General features: G+C 57.2%; 1 protein-coding gene across 3 annotated transcripts in view; it reads left to right on the top strand.

The window, feature by feature from the left end:
* wnk4a (WNK lysine deficient protein kinase 4a) overlaps positions 1 to 19,342 on the top strand; it is a 28,993-nt gene that overhangs the window by 2,600 nt on the left and 7,051 nt on the right. For 2 of the 3 annotated variants that reach the window (XM_076040535.1, XM_076040537.1), the window contains exons 2-14: positions 7,108 to 7,283; positions 7,408 to 7,628; positions 8,794 to 8,951; positions 10,118 to 10,206; positions 10,308 to 10,527; positions 12,964 to 13,294; positions 13,670 to 13,770; positions 14,196 to 14,263; positions 14,352 to 14,487; positions 14,728 to 14,844; positions 15,044 to 15,217; positions 16,176 to 16,257; positions 18,550 to 19,184. In XM_076040535.1, coding sequence (XP_075896650.1) covers positions 7,108 to 7,283; positions 7,408 to 7,628; positions 8,794 to 8,951; positions 10,118 to 10,206; positions 10,308 to 10,527; positions 12,964 to 13,294; positions 13,670 to 13,770; positions 14,196 to 14,263; positions 14,352 to 14,487; positions 14,728 to 14,844; positions 15,044 to 15,217; positions 16,176 to 16,257; positions 18,550 to 19,184 — 2,508 coding nt within the window. The remainder of the gene's footprint in view (positions 1 to 7,107; positions 7,284 to 7,407; positions 7,629 to 8,793; positions 8,952 to 10,117; positions 10,207 to 10,307; positions 10,528 to 12,963; positions 13,295 to 13,669; positions 13,771 to 14,195; positions 14,264 to 14,351; positions 14,488 to 14,727; positions 14,845 to 15,043; positions 15,218 to 16,175; positions 16,258 to 18,549; positions 19,185 to 19,342) is intronic. The other variant, XM_076040536.1, reaches the window with a different exon arrangement.

The following is a 19,342-nucleotide window of genomic DNA, read 5'->3' on the forward strand; positions in this document are numbered from 1 at the left end:
TGGGAGAGTGACGGAGGTGGGGGAGGGGTGGAGCCTCAGCAGCTCCGTCCAGCAGCAGGCCGGCTCAAGTGCGCAGCGGCGGTGGTGGCGCTGCTGAGCTCCTTAATCGGCTCCTTAATGAGCTTAAAGGTTCCCATTGTTGACACGACCTGCAGTGACAGGTTGACCTCAAAGCAGCTCCGCCCCCACCTGCTGCCCCACTGGCCCCTCCCCCCTCCGCTGCTCCGAGTGTCCTTGGGCTGTTGGTGGCAAAACAGAGGCACCCTGCAGTGTTGACAGTGGGAAGGAGGGTGCGACCCTGGGAGGGGGCAGAGCCTAACCGTTCCTGAACCGGGAGGGGGCGGAGCCTCGTCCAGGAGCCGTTTCCACCTGCTGCACCTCTGTGGGTGGAGCTCTAGGCGGCGGCCAGCAGAAAGTGTTTGTGCTCACGCCACTAAAAGCACACAATGCACCCAGATCCTCCCTGACACGTAACACTGTGTAACACCGTGTAACACCATGTAACACTGCGTAACACTGCGTAACACCATGTAACAGCAGCGGGCTGCTCTTACAGGGAGGGTTGAGCTCAACTCTGACTCCCTCGCTGTGTTTCTCAGTGACCACAGGATGTTTTCAGCAGCTGCGTCAGTAACTCAGTAACTGTGCCCAAAGTTTGGGAAAGAATTCTTTCAGATCGGCGCTGCTGGATTGGATCTGCTCCATATCTGACCAGTCGCCCCAGTTTGTTCACTGCCTCATGAGAAAATTACCTCCAGTGCTGACGGAATTTTTTGCCAGCTCTGGTTTAAGCCTGTAGTTTAACTTTAAACTGTGGGAAAAAACCCAAGAGAAAAGCGTTCCCAGGTGGCCGTTGCCCAGCAACCCACCCACTGGCAGTGCACTGGCAGTGCACTGGCCTCTAGCTGCCACATAAAAACTGTCCTTTGAAGGAAATGTGAGGTGATAAAGATTTGATAAGATATCGCAAATACTTTACAACTTCCCTCTCTGCTGACAGAGTGGTGTGGTGGCGTGGCGGAATGACGGCAGCCGAGAGGAAGTTTGAGCTGAGCAGCTTCTCACCGACTGCTGCTGCTGCTGCTGCTGCTGCTGCCCTGCTGCTGCTGCTGCTGCTGCTGCACCCTCTCCTCCTGCAGAGGATGATGTAGTGGGCGTCAGCCGGGCTTTAGCTTCTGGAATAGCATGCGAGCTCAGAGCAGGACGCTGCTTGCTAACTTGTTTTCATCAGCTCAATGTGTCTGGACATGATGTGGGGCGGAGTCAGGTGACCTCACTGCCGCACTGTTGCCACTGTGTGTGTTGCCGCTGCGTGTTGCCACAATGAGCTCAGAAGGCTTCAGGTGTTTCTGCAGTGGGGGGGGCAGTACGATTTTCAAAGAAGAAGAAGAAGAAGAAGAAGAAGAAGAAGAAGAGTGGAGGCTGCAGATGTCTGATGATGATGATGATGATGATGATGAAGGTGTCTGCTGTATCCAGCGCAGCAGACCTGTGGCTCCTCCCACTTCCTGTTCTTTCCGCTAACGCTCCCAGCCACACGCTGTTGGTGACATGATGGCCTCAGCTGAGTGGAGCCGAGTCTATCAAAATAAAAGCACTCCTTCAAATTCAGAGTGGCTTTTCCTCTGCGGCCCTGGAAGTTTCCCTGAAGGTTTTAGTTGAACCCTGGTGGTGTTCAGGGGTGGAGCCTGATGAGCATCTTCTTCATCTGCCAGCTGCCAATCCCTGGAAGAACAAAACCAGCCCTCCTCTTCATCATCGCATCATGTGATCGGCTGCAGCCCACTGATTGGCCCGCAGCTCACGTGTGTCTCCAGAGGGAGACACGTGGTCGGCCTCCATCTTGGCCCTGAACACAGCCCAGGCTGTGTGTGTGTGTGTGTGTGTGTGTGTGTGTGTGTGTGTGTGTGTGTGTGTGTGTGTGTGTGTGTGTGTGTGTGTGTGTGTGTGTGTGTGTGTGTGTGGCCAGTGTAAACCTGCTGCCATCAATGGCTCGACCTGTTTCACCGTCTGACATCAACAAGCAGCAGCGTTGTGTGTTTTCTCAGTCAACACAAACTTTGTGTTGTGTGTGTGTGTGTGTGTGTGTGTGTGTGTGTGTGTGTGTGTGTGTGTGTGTGTGTGTGTGTGTACGACCTGCTGTTGCATAAGTTCACCTCCATCTTCTTCCAGCCCAGAAGAGACGTTCTATTTTTTGTCCAAGGCGGCACTAAAAATATTCTTTGCCACTGCTTGTTGGCTCTCTCCTGTTACCTCCTTCCTGTGATGACATCACTTCCTGGGGCTGATCTGCTCTGGTTCCAGTGGACCCATGTCCTGAGACTGAGACCTCAAACAGTCCATTTTACTGCGTTACTGACTCCGACCTTCTGTCTGCTGGAAGATAAAGTGGTGAGAAGAAGAAGTCTCCCCAGCCCTACTGTTAGCACCAAGGCTGCAGCGCTACCATCCTTCACCTCCTTCTGTATCCCAGGATGCTCTGCGTGCTGCTGCAAAGCATCCTGGGATCCTGGGAAGTCGGCGGAAATTAGTGCCATCTACTGGCAAAGACACCACGTATAAATTGAAGTATTGAAGTTTCACATAAAGTATCCAGTTTTTAACGCAGGGTTTTTACTGATTTGAACATCCAATGTCATCGTTAGATGGTGAACCAATGGTTAGCTTGATGCTATGAAAACGTCACTTCCTGGGTTGGCCAGCAGGAGGGAACGGCGGTGACGCAACCAGGAAATACGCCCAAGGCTAGACCGTCCCCTGTGGTTACCGGGGAGGCGGGGTTTGGGTTGGACCTTCTGGGCTGGGTCCTTGGAGGACGCTTCCTTCAGACGGAGGACGCTTCCTTCCAAGGATGCAGACTGGATGGACACAGCCTCTGCATCCACAAATCTGCTCCGCGCAGAGCTCTCTTTGATTGGCTCTCTCAGAGCCCGCCCACCTGTGTCACCTTTGTTTACGCAACACGGGCTGTAGAAACACACTCAAGGCACAAACACGCTGAGGAGGCGCCATAAGACCAGAGGAACCTGAGGAACTTCCCCAGAAGGACGTTCCACCCACTTTTGCAATAATTTGGGTGGAGATAATTGCTGGAACAGCCTGTAGGACAATTCATAAATGTGACCCGGAGGAGGAGCCAATGAGAAAACTCCCTGTGCGACAACAACAACATCTTCTCTAAGTTGTTCCTCGTGTCACTCGCTCTCACTATATATAATCAGCTTGTCCGCAGCTGCACATGATGATGACGATGATGACGATGATGAAAGGCTGCTGTCCTCGCTGACTGTTCCAGAAGACAGACGCACTTCATCATGTGGCAGGACGACGTGTTTTGTCACAGAATCAAGAAGGTTGCTGGGAGTTTGAGTTTCTTCAGCTCACACACACACACACACATGAGCAGACACACACACACACACACACACACACACACAGACACACACACACACACACACACACACACGCACACGCACGCACAGTGTGAGCGACTCCCAGCTGCTGCTGGAGGATTTAAAAGTGTAAGCTTCAAGTCTCAGTGTGTGTGCGTGAGTGTGTGTGTGTGTGTGTGTGTGTGTGTGTGTGTGTGTGTGATGTCTGTTCATGTCTGCCGGCTGCTAACACCGCTAACACCGCTAACACTGCTAGCATCCCAACACCTCTCAACTCTCAGGCCTCCTTGAACCATCTCCATCACAGTGTTGCAGAAGAAGCTCCTGGCTGCTGCACAAAGGCAGCACTGTGTGTGTGTGTGTGTGTGTGTGTGTGTGTGTGTGTGTGTGTGTGTGTGTGTGTGTGTGTGTGCGACGCCCCCCAGTGAGCCGCTGTGGTTTTGCACTGAATTCATTTCATGGAGACATAAATGGCAGCAGAGCGACGACGTGCTGCTGCTGTACAAAGGTTCCAGACAAAGACGGACTGAGAGGTCTCAGTGAGCAGCAGCAGCAGCAGCAGCAGCAGCAGCAGCAGCAGCAGCAGCAGCAGATAAACAGCAGGGGCGTCCGCAGGGGTCCAGAATATGAGAGCAAACACAGCAGAAGGTGAATCTGTTCATCTGTCCCTCAGACCGGTGATGCAACACCTCACAGTAATTTTAGCCTCGCTGCTGCCGCATGTCTGTGGCCTAATATGGCTCAGCACGTAGTCAGGGCCAGCATCTACAGTCTGGCCTCTGGTCCATCACAGCACGTCGTCAGACCACAGCCACTCACTGGAGGCCCACTGGTCTGCACTGGAGGCCCACTGGTTTCTACTTGGACCTTCTGGTCTCTACTGGAGGTCCACTGGTCTCCACTGGAGGTCCACTGGTCTTTACTGGAGGCCACTGGTCTCTACTGGAGATCCACTGGTCTGTACTGGGACCCTTTGGTCTCTACTGGAGATCCACTGGTCTCTACTGGAGGTCCACTGGTCTTTACTGGAGGCCACTGGTCTCTACTGGAGATCCACTGGTCTGTACTGGGGGTTCACCGGTCTCTGCTGGAGGTCCACTGGTCTCTACTGGAGGTCCACTAGTCTCCACTGGAGGTCCACTGGTCTCTACTGGAGGTCCACTGGTCTTTACTGGAGGTCCACTGGTCTTTACTGGGACCCTTTGGTCTCTACTGGAGATCCACTGGTCTGTACTGGAGATCCACTGGTCTCTACTGGAGGCCACTGGTCTCTACTGGGACCCTTTGGTCTCTACTGGAGGTCCACTGGTCTCTACTGGAGGCCACTGGTCTCTACTGGAGGTCCACTGGTCTCTACTGGAGATCCACTGGTCTGTACTGGAGATCCACTGGTCTCTACTGGAGGCCACTGGTCTCTACTGGAGGTCCACTGGTCTCTACTGGGACCCTTTGGTCTCTACTGGAGGCCACTGGTCTCTACTGGAGGCCACTGGTCTCTACTGGAGGTCCACTGGTTTCTACTTGGACCTTCTGGTCTCTACAGGGGGTCTACTGGTCTTGACTTCACAACCCAAGTGCAGTGCCCCCTCAGTCCTCCAGTGGTGAGCTTGACCTTTGACCCCACTCTTTCCTGCTGTGAAAACTTGGTTGGTTTATCTCCTCAAAGAGGCTCAGAGGAATAAAAAAAAAAAAAAAATTGTTCCTGCTGCACCGAGATGTGATGCAGCTTGTGTGACCTGTTCAGTCACATGATTGGTCCATTCCTCTCGCGGCTCTTCGTCGCTGCGCTTGGTTTTTCCCCTCTCTCTCCTGTTTTCAGTTCTTCCAGCTGAACTCGAGCCGACCTCGGCTGTGTCGTCCACTGATCATCGGCTCCTCCGCTGTCCCTGAGTGAAACACAGCGCTGTGCTTCCACTGGCTGGACACTGGCTGCAGTGCACACACTGACCGGCAGGAGGCCCCTCCCACCACACCCACTTCCAGCCACTTCTGGTCCTGCTTCTACTCCCAGTGGTACCGCAAATCTCATCCTTGAGCGCCACCTGCTGGTGTGGGCTGGCATGACAGCCCCTCCCCCAACCCTTCTTCAAAGGGCAAAGACATCTCTTTCTGAGTGTGTGTGTGTGTGTGTGTGTGTGTGTGTGTGTGTGTTTGATGCCATTAGGTCTAATTGAGACCTACTGGAGTTAAGTGTGAACATTATGATCCTTCCATGTGAACTTTGTTTGTTTGCTTGCAAATTGTGTGTGTGCTTGTGTGTGTGTGTGTGTGTGTGTGTGTGTGTGTGTGTGTGTGTGTGTGTGTGTGGTCTGGAGGCGTCACGCTGCCATCAAATGACACCAATAACTCAACAATCAGGCTCGAACTTGTTGTCCATCTGTTTGGTTTTATTAGATTTTTTTTTATTAGATTTTCTCACTGACTTACCCTGACTCACCCTGACTCACTGACTCACCCTGACTCACCCTGACTCACCCTGACTCACTGACTCACCCTGACTCACTGACTCACCGACTCACTCCGACTCTCTCCTGGACCTTTTCCAAAATGCCTCAGCCGTCCGTCTGCGCACTCAGATTTCTGATATTGTGCAACAGGCAGCCCGTGCCAGGCTGTGGCTCCGCCCCCTGCGCTGGAATGCGGCGAGGAGGTCACGCTGCTCCGGCGGTCGGCAGGAGACCCTCGGCTGCTCCTGGCGGGGGGGCAGATGTTGTCCTGCTTAGATACACAAACGCCGGCAGATGTTCCCCAACCCAGAAACCCAGTGACTCATTGACCTGCAGTGGAGGAGGTGGGGAGAAGCTCCTCCTCCTCCTCCTCCTCCTCCCCTCCTCCACTCTGGACCTTCACGTCTGCTGCCCCCTGGACTGTGCAAGCAGCACTGCAGCGGCTGCAGGGAGCCTTCAGCCAGCGGGAAGCACAGAAGAGTCTTTGTGGGCCCGGGATGGTTTCAGGCTCCGTCTTGGGGAGCCAGTGCGATCATGTGACCTGCGGGTCACCCAGATGGAGCGACCTGCGGTTCCAGAGCGGCGGCGGATGATTGGCGGAGGCCGCCGCCGCCGCCGTCGGGAGGCGCCCGTGCTTGTGGAATGTTGTGTTTGTTGTCGCCCACTTGTGTAACTGGAACTGTCAACGCAAACAACATTGCTCTGGTTGACACAACAAGGCCAACTGCAAGGTCCATTTAGTCACGGCGCTGAGGTCACATGACCTCCGTCTTCAGAGCTTCTGGACCCGCCCTCGCAGTTAGCCCGCTGCTCACAGCCCCCTTCTGCTCACACTCGGGCTGTTTGGAGGGAGACAGAACCAAGCGCCAAGGTCTCAGTGGGCGGAGCCAATACCTGGCTTGGGGGGTGTGCTCATTATTGACCTTGGTAGAGGTAGGAGGACCTTTTGTGACATCAGAGGGGGTTGGTTTTCGGTGTGGTGGACAGGACGGAGACGCTGGTTGGTGGCAGTGAAAGACTCAGTTTGATCCACTTCCTGTTTGTGTCTGTGTGAACCAGCTGATCCAACTGTCAATCAAACTGTCAATCAAACTGTCGATCAGCTGCCTTCCTGCTGCGACTTTACAGAGGAGCTTCTAGAAGCAGCAGCATCCACATGGTGCTGACCTTCACTCTAGTTTCTGGTCTGGGATCAGTAAGGTTGACCTTGACCTTGGCATCCAGAAAGATTTGCAAAGTCTCCTCCCTAACGGCCGTGTTTCCGGCAGCAGACCCGGAAGCTGACCAAGGCGGAGCGGCAGCGGTTCAGCGAGGAGGTGGAGATGCTGAAGGGGCTGCAGCACCCCAACATCGTCCGCTTCCACGACTCCTGGAAGTCCACGGTGAAGGGCCACAAGTGCATCCTGCTGGTGACGGAGCTCATGACCTCCGGGACCCTCAAGACGTGAGTTCTGGCCTGGCCCGCCGCTCCGCTGCCTCACTGCTGGAGACACGGAGGAGCTGCTGCAGCTCCTCAGGAGGACCGACCTTCTTCTGCCGCACTCAGCCCTGGCCCACTTGTCTTTCAGGTACCTGAAGAGGTTCAAGGAGATGAAGCTGAAGCTGCTGCAGCGCTGGAGCCGTCAGATCCTCAAGGGGCTCCACTTTCTGCACACCCGCACGCCTCCCATCATCCACAGGGACCTCAAGTGTGACAACATCTTCATCACCGGCCCCACCGGCTCCGTCAAGATAGGAGACCTGGGACTGGCCACACTGAAGAGCGCCTCCTTTGCTAAAAGTGTCATTGGTGAGTTCCCAAACATCTCCGTCATCTTCATCAGTCACAGGTTTGATAACGGCAGAAAAGAAATGGGCGAGCAGGAAGAACACGAGCATAGGGAACATCAGCAGGAGCATCAGTAGGAACATCAGCAGGAGCATCAGTAGGAACATCAGCAGGAGCATCGGTAGGAACATCAGCAGGAGCATCGGTAGGAACATCAGCAGGAGCATCAGTAGGAACATCAGCAGGAGCATCGGTAGGAACATCAGTAGGAACATCGGTAGGAACATCGGTAGGAACATTAACCGGAACATCGGTAGGAACATCAGTAGGAACATCAGGGACATTGGTGGGAACATCGGTAGGAACATCGGTAGGAACATCAGGGACATCGGTAGGAACATCAGTAGGAACATCGGTAGGAACATCAGTAGGAACATCAGGGACATTGGTGGGAACATCAGCAGGAGCATCAGTAGGAGCATCAGTAGGAACATCAGCAGGAGCATCAGTAGGAACATCAGTAGGAACATCAGCAGGAGCATCAGTAGGAACATCGGTAGGAACATCGGTAGGAACATTAACCGGAACATCGGTAGGAACATCAGGGACATCGGTAGGAACATCAGTAGGAACATCAGGGACATTGGTGGGAACATCACTCCTGGCAGCAAAACACCCATGCAGCACCTTTATTGTGGCGTGCACAATGCTAGGCTAGTTAGCAGAAGTGTAGAGTTGGCTCTAGGAGGGAGTGGAGACAAGAGGCAGCTTTGTGCTTCCATGTATCTTCCAACCAGTGGTCGTCAGGGTGAAATCATACACAGTGAGCATTCTAACATCAGGATGGCTCTTTACAGCAGGCCAGCAGGTGGCGCTAGCGCTGTGGAGCTGTCGTGGCTCTCCAGTGGTTCCGCATTGCTGGAGCCACAGCATAGACATTAGCTCACGCTAACCTCGGCTAGCACAGAGGCAGGCACAGGCTGCCGTGCTGAGTGAGGCCGGTCAGCGCGGAGAGGGAGTGGGCGGGGCCTCCTGCTGGTCGGTAAACAGAGCCGCTTGCCAAAACACACTTTGACGCGTGGACCGGCAGCGGGCGGCTGTTGTGTGAACACAGCGGCTGGAACACGGCAACAACACGCAACAGGTGAGAGGGCGGGCTGACGCTCAGCTTCCACTTCCTGCCCAGGAACTCCGGAGTTCATGGCCCCGGAGATGTACGAGGAGAAGTACGACGAGGCCGTGGACGTCTACGCCTTCGGGATGTGCATCCTGGAAATGGCCACCTCCGAGTACCCGTACTCCGAGTGCCAGAACGCAGCCCAGATCTACCGCAAGGTCACCAGCGTGAGTACTGGCGCTGGGCGGGACTGGGAGGGACTGGGAGGGACTGGAGGGGACTGGGGGGACTGGGAGGGACTGGGAGGAAGTGGGAGCGACTGGGAGGAAGTGGGAGGGACTGGGAGGAAGTGGGAGCGACTGGGAGGACTGGGAGGGACTGGGAGCGACTGGGAGGGACTGGGGGGACTGGGAGGAGGTGGGGGGAAGTGGGAGGGACTGGGAGGAAGTGGGAGCGACTGGGAGGGACTGGGAGGGACTGGGGGGAAGTGGGAGCGACTGGGAGGGACTGGGAGGGACTGGGGGGACTGGGAGGGACTGGAGGGGACTGGGGGGACTGGGAGGGACTGGGAGGAAGTGGGAGGGACTGGGAGGGACTGGAGGGGACTGGGGGGACTGGGAGGGACTGGGGGGAAGTGGGAGCGACTGGGAGGGACTGGGGGGGACTGGGAGGGACTGGGGGGAAGTGGGAGCGACTGGGAGGGACTGGGAGGGACTGGGGGGACTGGGAGGGACTGGGAGGAGGTGGGGGGAAGTGGGAGGGACTGGGAGGGACTGGGAGGAGGTGGGGGGAAGTGGGAGAGACTGGGAGGAAGTGGGAGCGACTGGGAGGAAGTGGGAGGAAGTGGGAGGGACTGGGAGGAAGTGGGAGCGACTGGGAGGAAGTGGGAGGAAGTGGGAGGGACTGGGAGGAAGTGGGAGCGACTGGGAGGAAGTGGGAGGAAGTGGGAGCGACTGGGAGGAAGTGGGAGGGGCTGGGAGGAAGTGGGAGCGACTGGGAGGAAGTGGGAGGGACTGGGAGGAAGTGGGAGGAAGTGGGAGGAAGTGGGAGGGACTGGGAGGACTGGGAGGAAGTGGGAGGAAGTGGGAGCGACTGGGAGGAAGTGGGAGGAAGTGGGAGGAAGTGGGAGTGACTGGGAGGAAGTGGGAGGAAGTGGGAGGAAGTGGGAGCGACTGGGAGGAAGTGGGAGGAAGTGGGAGGAAGTGGGAGAGACTGGGAGGAAGTGGGAGCGACTGGGAGCAAGTAGGAGGAAGTTGGGGAAAAGATTCAGCTGCTGTTGCTCCTCCACCTGCTCAGCGCTGACCAGAAGCCCTGAGCAGGTGGAGCAGCAGCAGCAGGAGCAGCAGCAGCAGCAGCAGCAGCGTGACGTCAACACGCTGTGATGTTTCCTCAGGGCATCAAACCTGACAGCTTCTCCAAGGTCAAAGTCCCGGAGCTCAAGGAGATCATCGGGGGCTGCATCCGCATGAACAACGACGAGAGGTAGAGGCTCCTCCCATCCGTCTGCTCCACCTGCTCACCCCCTCCCCCACACCACACCAGCACACCTGGAGTCCGACTGAACGTGTCTGCTGCTGCTGCAGGTACACCATCCAGGACCTGCTGGACCACCCCTTCTTCCAGGAGAAGCACGGCGTGCACGTGGAGCTGGCGGAGGAGGACGACGGCTTCAAGGCCGGCCTGAAGCTGTGGCTGCGTGTGGACGACGCCAAGAAGCTGCACGGGAAGTACAAGGACAACAACGCCATCGAGTTCCTGTTCGACCTGGACAAGGACGTCCCTGAGGAGGTGGCGCAGGAAATGGTAGGAGACCACCACCACTCCTCCTACTCCTCCTCCTGCTCCTCCTCCTCCTTCACCTCCACCTCCTACTCCTCCTCCTCCTCATCCTCCTGCTCCTTCACCTCCTCCTGCTCCTCCTCCTCCTTCACCTCCACCTCCACCTCCTCCTCCTCCTCCTCCTGCTCCTCCTCCTCCTTCACCTCCACCTCCTACTCCTCCACCTCCTCCTCCTGCTCCTCTTTCACCTGCTCCTCCTCCTCCTGCTCCTCCTCCTCCTTCACCTCCACCTCCACCTCCTCCTGCTCCTCCTTCACCTGCTCCTCCTTCACCTGCTCCTCATCCTCCTTCACCTCCACCTCCTACTCCTCCACCTCCTCCTCCTGCTCCTCCTTCACCTGCTCCTCATCCTCCTGCTCCTCCTCCTCCTTCACCTCCACCTCCACCTCCTCCTCCTGCTCCTCCTCCTGCTCCTGCTCCTCCTCCTCCTTCACCTCCACCTCCACCTCCTCCTCCTGCTCCTCCTCCTCCTTCACCTCCACCTCCTACTCCTCCACCTCCTCCTCCTGCTCCTCCTTCACCTGCTCCTCATCCTCCTGCTCCTTCACCTCCTCCTGCTCCTCCTCCTCCTTCACCTCCACCTCCACCTCCTCCTCCTGCTCCTCCTCCTGCTCCTGCTCCTCCTCCTCCTTCACCTCCACCTCCTACTCCTCCTCCTCCTCCTCCACCTGCTTCACCCCCTCCTCCTCCTCCTCCTCCTCCTTCACCTCACCCTCCTCCTCCTCCTTCACCAGACATGAAGGAGGAGGAAACCTAAGGGGGAAGCTTCTCCAGCTCACCTCCTCCGCCTCCTCCTCCTCCTCCTCCTCCTTCACCTCCTCCGCCTTCTCCTCCTTCACCTCCACCTCCTCCTCCACCTTCACCTCCTCCTCCTTCACCAGATATGAAGGAGGGAGAAACCTGAGGTGGAAGCTGCTCCTCCTCCTTCTCCTCCTCCTCCTCCTCGAGACACGAAGGAGGGGGAAACCTGAGGTGGAAGCTGCTCCTCCTCCTTCTCCTCCTCCTCCTCCTCCTCCTCCAGACATGAAGGAGGGGGAAACCTGAGGTGGAAGCTGCTCCTTCTCCTTCTCCTCCTCCTCCTCCTCCTCCTCCAGACATGAAGGAGGGGGAAACCTGAGGTGGAAGCTGTTCCTTCTCCTTCTCCTCCTCCTCCTCCTCCTCCTCCTCCAGACATGAAGGAGGGGGAAACCTGAGGTGGAAGCTGCTCCTCCTCCTTCTCCTCCTCCTTCTCCTCCTTCTCCTCCTCCTCCTCCTCCTCCAGACATGAAGGAGGGGGAAACCTGAGGTGGAAGCTGCTCCTTCTCCTTCTCCTCTTCCTCCTCCTCCTCCAGACATGAAGGAGGGGGAAACCTGAGGTGGAAGCTGCTCCTCCTCCTTCTCCTCCTCCTTCCCCTCCTCCTCCTCCTCCTCCTCCTCCAGACATGAAGGAGGAAACCTGAGGTGGAAGCTGCTCCTTCTCCTTCTCCTTCCCCTCCTCCTCCTCCTCCTCCTCCTCCTCCAGACATGAAGGAGGAAACCTGAGGTGGAAGCTGCTCCAGCTCACCTCCCAGACCTGCGTCTAGGTTACATCAAGGACGTTCAGTCATCAGCTGGTGGAAATGTGAGCTTGCGTGTGAGGTCACCGGGTCTTTAATAATGTAGCCGCTCCACCACCTCCTCTCTGCTTTTCACCAAGATCCAATTATCAGCCGGCTGTAACCTGAGCAGGTGTTGAGAGCCGCTCGGGACGGGACGTCCCGGCCACTCGCTGCCTCATCGCCCTGCCGCTCAACGCTCGTCCACGTCCTTTCACCGGACGCAGCACAGGAAGTCCTCCTGGTGCTGGACCTCTGGTCGCCGCTCAGGACCCCACAGACTGGTTAGCCAGCGGCTAACTGGTGGGAACCTTCCCCAGTAGCACCAACAGACTGGTTAGCCAGCGGCTAACTGGTGGGAACCTTCCCCAGTAGCACCAACAGACTGGTTAGCCAGCGGCTAACTGGTGGGAACCTTCCCCAGTAGCACCAACAGACTGGTTAGCCAGCGGCTAACTGGTGGGAACCTTCCCCAGTAGCACCAACAGACTGGTTAGCCAGCGGCTAACTGGTGGGAACCTTCCCCAGTAGCACCAACAGACTGGTTAGCCAGCGGCTAACTGGTGGGAACCTTCCCCAGTAGCTCCAACAGACTGGTTAGCCAGTGGCTAACCCGTCCTACCTCTTTGGCTCTAGTTCTTGAAAAACACAGGCGCAGTCCCGCTCTCAATCTCCAGGGGGGCTCCCGCGTTGCTTTAGCTTTTCTTCATCGTCAACGTGAATGTAAACGTAAACGTTAACGTGTATTAAAGGTCCAGTAACCAGCGAGTCTGTCCTGTCAGGTTGCCCCTCGTGATGTAAACAGAGGGCTAACTGTGCTCTGCAGGTGGTCCTGGGCTTCGTGTGCGACGCCGACTTCAAGGTGGTGGCGAAGGCGGTGCGGGACCGCGTGGCGGCCGTCAAGCGGCAGCGGGAGAAGCTGCGGCGGCGGGCGGAGGAGCGGCGGAGGAGGGAGGAGCAGGAGGCCACGGAGGAGGAGGAGGAGGCGGAGGAGGAGGAGCGGCGGTCCGCCCAGGCTCCGCCCCCCGCGGCCAGCCCCGCCCCCTGCCCCTCCCCCGTCACCAGCTCGGCCGACTCGGGCGTGGGCTCCTCCCACACGGCCGAGGTCGAGGAGGCCGAGGCCGAGCGGCGCCACAACAGCCTGTCGTCCCTCAACTGTGAGTGTGGACCGGCGCCGCCTGCTGGCCGTCCGAGGGGAACCGTCTTTAATCCCGACACGCACGATGCAATGTTTATATATGGAAAAATACATGTTGGCTAAACTTGGCTCAACAGTGAATACAGAATAAGTGTTAATGAGCCAATTATACCTGATTAGCTGGTATTGATCAGCTTTTCATTCACACCGAGCAAAGTTCAATGACCTGACGGAGGGCATCATCCGTCAATAGGTTGTGTATATGTGCCGGTGTGTTCTGTTAGCTTAGCACGCTCTGTTAGCTTAGCATCAAAGCAAAGGGAGGCTATGGAAACAGCTACGTTAAAACTGTGTGTGTGTGTGTGTGTGTGTGTGTGTGTGTGTGGTCAATCAGCTGACTGTGAGACTGACGGCGACCTGAGCTCCTCCGGCCTCCAGGACTCTCTGGAGGCCACGCCCTCGCCCACGGCCGTCCCCGCCCTCCGCTTCCCCTCGGTGAGTCCGTCGCCGTGGAGACCGCGCTCAACACTGCACACACACACACACACACACACACACACACACAAGACAGACGGACGGACGTCGCAAACCCGACTCAGACGTCCTGGAATCGTGAGAACTCCTGCTGCGCTTGCAGTTAATACGGAGCTGTGATGGGCGGAGCGTCAGGAGATCCAATGGGCGGAGCTCTCAGATCAAAGAGTCCCGCTGAGGTCCGGCGGCACCGCCGTCGTATGAAACGGTTCTTTTGACAGGAAAACCCAACCAGATGGTGAACGCACCGGTTCCTCTTTGAGGTGAACAGAGAGAGCCGGCTCCTGATTGGCTGAGAGAGGCTGTTTTTCTGCTGGCGGTGCCGGCGGCGCTGGCGGAGGATGTTTGAGTGGAGCTCTGTTGGATGAATCTTGTTGTATTTCCAGAGCATCGCCGTGTCGAGCAGCACCGAGCAGTCCAGAACCACCAGCGGCTTCAGTTCTCCAGTGGACAGGTACCTCTGACCTCTGACCTCTGACCCCGGCCTCGTCCGGTTCTGGCGCACGGAGAGTTGACGGAGCTTCTCGCCACGTGTTTGGCAGCTACGCCTCCGATGTGACGTCGGGCTTGAGTGACGGCTACGAGGGCCAATCAGAGAAGAGCGAGAGGGCGGCGGCCAGGCGGACGGCGGCAAAGCTGTTCAGGAGGAGAGCGCGCTCGAGGCTACGCATCACCGGGGTGCGACCAATCACAGCGCGGCCCTGCTGTCACCGCAGCCACGCACACACACACACACACACACACACACACACACACACACACACACACACTCTTTCTCACTGACCTGACCTAGCATCAAAGCTAAGCAAGGCTGTGGAAACAGCTACGCTAAAACTAACTGTGTGTGTGTGTGTGTGTGTGTGTGTGTGTGTGTGTGTGTGTGTGTGTGTGTGTGTGTGTGTGTGTGTGTGTGTGCAGCTCTCTGACATGGTGGACCGGGTGGTGGAGTGTCAGCTGCAGACTCACAACGACAAGATGGTGACCTTCAAGTTTGACCTTGACGGAGACAACCCCGACGACATGGCCGCTGTCATGGTGAGAGGCCACGCCCACTCACTCACAGGGTCAGAGGTCAACAGAACCCACACAAACAGACAGCGAGGGGAAGAGCAGTGGAAGTGCTGGAACCTTCATGTGAACCCAGTGAGGCTCCAGTGACATGGTGCTGTGTGTGTGTGTGTGTGTGTGTGTGTGTGTGTGTGTGTGTGTGTGTGTGTGTGAACCCATCCTCCAGGTGCACAGTGAGTACCTGCTGCCGTCAGAGAAGGAAGGATTCATCCACCGCATGGGCGACATCATCCGCCGGGCCGAGTCCCTGATGTCCAGGGGTCAGCCGCTGCACTGCGCCTCCCACCGAGGCCTCCAGACACCACTGCACGGTGGCAGCAGCTCCCTGTCGTCCTCACAGGTCAGTGGCAGCAGCAGCAGCAGCAGCAGCAGTAGAGGCAGCAGCAGCAGCAGCAGCAGCAGCAGCAGCAGCAGTAGAGGCAGCAGCAGTAGTAGCAGCAGCAGCAGCAGCAGCAGCAGCAGCAGTAGAGGCAGCAGCAGTAGTAGCAGCAGCAGTAGCAGCAGCAGCAGCAGCAGCAGCAGTAGCAGTAGAGGCAGCAGCAGTAGTAGCAGCAGCAGTAGCAGCAGCAGCAGCAGCAGCAGCAGCAGTAGAGGCAGCAGCAGTAGTAGCAGCAGCAGTAGCAGCAGCAGCAGCAGCAGCAGCAGCAGCAGTAGAGGCAGCAGCAGTAGTAGCAGCAGCAGTAGTAGCAGCAGCAGCAGCAGCAGCAGCAGCAGCAGTAGAGGCAGCAGTAGAGGCAGCAGCAGTAGTAGAGGCAGCAGCAGCAGTAACAACAGCAACAGCAGCAGTAGCAGCAGCAGCAGTAGAGGCAGCAGCAGCAGCAGCAGTAGAGGCAGCAGCAGCAGCAGCAGTAGAGGCAGCAGCAGTAGCAGCAGTAGAGGCAGCAGTAGTAGAGGCAGCAGCAGTAGAGGCAGCAGTAGTAGAGGAAGCAGCAGCAGCAGCAGCAGTAGAGGCAGCAGCAGCAGCAGCAGTAGAGGCAGCAGTAGTAGCAGCAGTAGAGGCAGCAGTAGTAGAGGCAGCAGCAGTAGAGGCAGCAGCAGTAGCAGCAGTAGAGGCAGCAGTAGTAGAGGCAGCAGCAGTAGAGGCAGCAGCAGTAGTAGCAGCAGCAGCAGTAGAGGCAGCAGTAGTAGAGGAAGCAGCAGCAGCAGCAGCAGCAGCAGCAGTAGTAGCAGCAGCAGCAGTAGAGGCAGCAGCAGCAGCAGCCAGTTTATGGAGAAAGGTTCTGGTCTAAAGGGTTGATGGTTCTGGTCTAAAGGTTGATGGTTCTGGTCTAAAGGTTGATGGTGTTTGTGTTCTGCAGCCCGACCTGCACAGTCACAGCCTACCGCGGACCAGCTGCTCCTCCTCCTGCTCCTCCTCCTGCTCCTCCTCCTCCCTGCCAGGTGAGTCTCAGAGTGATGCTGAATGAGTTCTGGGGGACGGAGGTCATGTGACCGACACCTTCATTCTTCATCACCTCCTGAGTGCCTGAAAGCTCTGAGCTGTGTGTGTGTGTGTGTGTTCCGTGTAGCACAGGGGTGGGCAAACTACGGCCCAGGGGCCACATGCGGCCCGTAAAGTTTTTTAATCTGGTCCACTGTTACTTGAAGAAGTCAGTCAGTTATCAGAGTCATTTCAATAAAGAGCTCAAAACCATCCTGGTTCTGGTGATTCTATGAGGTTTTGGGTGGTTCTGGATGATTCTAGATGGTTCTAGATGATTCTGGATGGTTCTGGGTGGTTCTAAGAGCTAAACACCCTGGAGGTTCTGGTGGTTCTAGGTGGCTCTGGTGGTTCTAGGTGGTTCTGGTGATTCTGGGTGGTTCTAGATGGTTCTGGGTGGTTCTGGGAGGTTCTGGGTGGTTCTAAGAGCTAAACACCCTGGAGGTTCTGGTGGTTCTAGGTGGTTCTAGATGGTTCTGGGTGGTTCTAAGAGCTGAACACCCTGGAGGTTCTGGTGGTTCTAGGTGGTTGTGGATGGTTCTGGGTGGTTCTAAGAGCTGAAAACCCTGGAGGTTCTGGTGGTTCTAGGTGGCTCTGGTGGTTCTAGGTGGTTGTGGATGATTCTAGATGGTTCTGGATGGTTCTGGGTGGTTCTAAGAGCTGAACACCCTGGAGGTTCTGGTGGTTCTGGATGATTCTAGATGGTTCTGGATGGTTCTGGGTGGTTCTAAGAGCTGAACACCCTGGTGGTACTGGATGATTCTAGATGGTTCTGGATGGTTCTGGGTGGTTGTGGGTGGTTCTAAGAGCTGAACACCCTGGAGGTCCTGGTGGTTCTGGATGATTCTGGATGGTTCTGGGAGGTTCTAAGAGCTGAACACCCTGGAGGTTCTGCTGGTTCTGGATGGTTCTGGATGGTTCTGGGAGGTTCTAAGAGCTGAACACCCTGGAGGTTCTGCTGGTTCTGGATGGTTCTGGATGGTTCTGGGTGGTTCTAAGAGCTGAACACCCTGGAGGTTCTGCTGGTTCTGGATGGTTCTGGATGGTTCTGGGAGGTTCTAAGAGCTGAACACCCTGGTGGTGGGGCTTCACAGACGCTGATTTGCTTCATTTTCCAGCAACATGTTTTCTCGATGGTTTCCTCCACCAAAACACTGCTGCTGCTCCGCTACCCCCCTCTGTCCCACTGTAGAACCCAGTGTGTGTGTGTGTGTGTGTGTGTGTGTGTGTGTGTGTGTGTGTGTGTGTGTGTGTGCGTGTTGGCGTGCTCCTCAGACATGACTTCAGTTCTCTCTCAGTCCTTTTTTCCACGCTGGGCCGCAGGTAAACGGCGCCGCCATCAGGTGGCGCCACATTGTTTACTGTCTCAGTGGGGAAAAGTGGCTGCTGGCAGCCAATCAATGAGGCCGGGCTCGTGAACCGCCCCCCGCCCACCCCCGCCCTGTCAGAGCCAGTCGGTGGTATTGTTGAGGTGCTGTGGTGCTGCAAGGCCTCGTGGGTAATTAATGACCTCAGAGCCGTGAATGCTGCTACTGTCCAACCAACATCTGCTTCCCAGAAAGCCACCCCTGAAGTGTGTGTTAGTGTGTTAGGTGAGTGGGGGGGGGGGGGGGGGGGGTCTCCTCAACCACCTCCTCAGCCTGCTGGCCACAGAGGAGGAGGAGGAGGAGGAGGAGGAGGAGGAGGAGGAGGAGGAGGAGGAGGAGGTCTTTCCATCCACAGGAGGGAAAATGTGGAAGAGCAGTGAAGCAGTGGCGGCTGGTTGCATCATTGGCGGTGGTGGGGGGGGGGGAAGGGTATGGGTGGGCGGTGCCAGAGGGGAGGAGCTCTGCAACTGAGGCGCCATTGTCGAAGGCGAAGCTAAAAAAAAAAGTGCATCAGCGCGTTTTATCAGTGGAAAGAGTGAAGCTGCTGAGATCATCCAACAAACACGGCCAGGGGGTGTGGTCACGCCAGGGGGCGGGGCTACAGACTCAGGACGTTCTGTGTCTATGTTCTGTTGGAGCCTAAACCTTTGTGGGCCCGGTGTGTGACGGCGCCAGCGCCCCCTAGTGGCCTGTGGGCTGACGAGGTCGCCTGACCTGAGCAGAGCCTCGTGGTGGAACTGTGAAAGTGGATCGTTAGCGTAACGATCCTTGTGATTTGGTGACGAGCTAATGCTAACTAATGCTAACTAATGCTAACTAGCTTCTCCAGCAGATGAGTAAAGGATTTCCCTTGTATCATCTGAAGCTTTGTGTGGTGTGTTCCAGGTTCTCCGCTCCACCTGCACCACCCGTACCACCAGCACCCGGCCTCCCTGCTGCCCCACCACCAGCACTACCACCACCAGCACTCCTCCACCTACAGCCACTTCCCCTTCCCCTACCCAGGCTCTCCAGGCTCTCCAGGACCTCCAGGTTCTCCAGCTCCTCCAGGTTCTCCCAAGCCAGCCGCCCACCCCCCGCTCCAGCGTGTGGCCAGCAGCCCCACCTTCCCCTCCCCCAGCCACGACAGCACGTCGCCCCCTGCTGGCCAGCACCCGGCCCTGTGGCCGGCCCACACGCAGCCGCTCTTCTCCCTGGCAAACGTCATCTCCATGGCGATGACCATGGCCCAGTCCTTCATCCCTCCGCCCGCCACCGTGGCCGGCTACCACCCGCAGTACCACCCCGCGCCACTAGAGGCCTCCTACCCCACAGCAGGCGTCCCACCGCAGAACAGCGCCTACCGCGGGCCGGGAGCTGCTCCTCAGATGGAGGGCTTGGCTCCGCCCACTCAGCCCACCTGGCTGCAGCCAGGCTCCGCCCCCTCGTCGCCTCCTCAGCGGGTGGGCGGCGCCGAGGTTCTCGCCGAGGCCCCGTCAGAAGGGTTGCGCTGGCTCCGCCCACTGAGCCCAGACAGCACCGTGAGTTCACTCGCTCTCCGTCCACACCACAACAAGCTGTAGGTGGCGCTAGAACCACGTCGCTAGCTTCTGGAAAGGGGAATTTCAGAGGGACAGGAAGTAAAGACACCAAAGTACCAGTGGCAGAGGGACCCAGCTTCACACCCTCAGTGCCCTGT

The sequence above is a fragment of the Nelusetta ayraudi genome, unplaced genomic scaffold (assembly GCF_046127955.1).
Source record: "Nelusetta ayraudi isolate G7.1 ecotype Tasmania unplaced genomic scaffold, CSIRO-AGI_Nayr_v1 ptg000061l, whole genome shotgun sequence".
Taxonomy (NCBI): Eukaryota; Metazoa; Chordata; class Actinopteri; order Tetraodontiformes; family Monacanthidae; genus Nelusetta; species Nelusetta ayraudi.